The sequence below is a fragment of the Bison bison genome, unplaced genomic scaffold (genome assembly GCF_000754665.1).
Source record: "Bison bison bison isolate TAMUID 2011002044 unplaced genomic scaffold, Bison_UMD1.0 scf7180017864389, whole genome shotgun sequence".
In the NCBI taxonomy this organism is placed as follows: Eukaryota; Metazoa; Chordata; class Mammalia; order Artiodactyla; family Bovidae; genus Bison; species Bison bison.
Window position 1 is genome coordinate 8725893 of NW_011494961.1, and position 902 is coordinate 8726794.

A 902-nucleotide genomic window follows, 5' to 3' on the forward strand; every position below is an offset into this window, starting at 1 on the left:
AAAAAAAAAAAAAAAAACTCCCCGCAGCAAAGACATTGAAATTAACATCTGAGTTAAGGATAGGATTGGCACAGATGGAAAAATAGTCTGGGACCCGTGCCGGCCAATACAACAGAGGGAACACTGATAAATAAAGGGCAACTGTGATATTCGACTGCAGCAGATGTTTACCAACCCTCAAAACTGCCCAACTTAGACTTCCATAAGCAGGAATCAGAGAGGCTCTGAACCTGATGTATTAGGTTTGTCAGTTGGCTCCTATCCTATGGGAAAATAATCACATTAAATTCTTGCACTCAGAAGGCCAACGGTGTAAATATCCCTCTCTCTTTTTAACCAGGCCAAAGTTCCTCGTCGGGAACACAGCCTGAAGAGTGAGGCCCCGTTCTGGGAAGGAGTGAATACTCCTGGGGCGGATGGAGCCTATCCCAGCTGGATGGACGGGATCCGGGAGTGGGAGGAGCGCCTCCCTCCACCTTCGGGTGCAGGTGCGCGGCGGGCCGGGTGCGCGGCCTCAGGGGCACAGAACCCACAGCCTCTGCGCACCTGCAGCCCCAGCCGCGCGTTCACAGGGCCCGTGACCCCGAGGCGCGGCCCAGCTCACCCTTTCCCTTGGTCATGATGGAGGTCAGCGGCACCCGCGGGCGGTCGCTGAAGACCTCGGCCTGCTGCACCAGCGCCTCCCGCACGCTGTGGAAGTCGTTGAGGACCACCACCAGGTAGTGGCCGATGAAGAAGCTAAAGATGTTGCCGTACACACGGCCCAGGTCGGCCAGGAGCAACTGCACGCCCTGGCCCGAGGCATTCATTCCTCCGTTTCTCGCTCGGCGATACGGCCAGCTCTTCCTTCGGAGAAAACGCGGCAGCAGCACGAAGCCGAAGTTGCCCACCACGGGCCAGGG

The 902-nt window shown here is 57.1% G+C and overlaps 1 protein-coding gene across 1 annotated transcript in view; it reads right to left on the reverse strand.

Moving 5' to 3' along the window:
* The window catches only part of LOC105002105 (cytochrome P450 2U1), a 21012-nt gene that overhangs the window by 19625 nt on the left and 485 nt on the right, over positions 1–902 (reverse strand). The window contains exon 2 of the mRNA XM_010858586.1: positions 605–899. Within this exon, the coding sequence (XP_010856888.1) occupies positions 605–899 (295 nt within the window). The remainder of the gene's footprint in view (positions 1–604; positions 900–902) is intronic.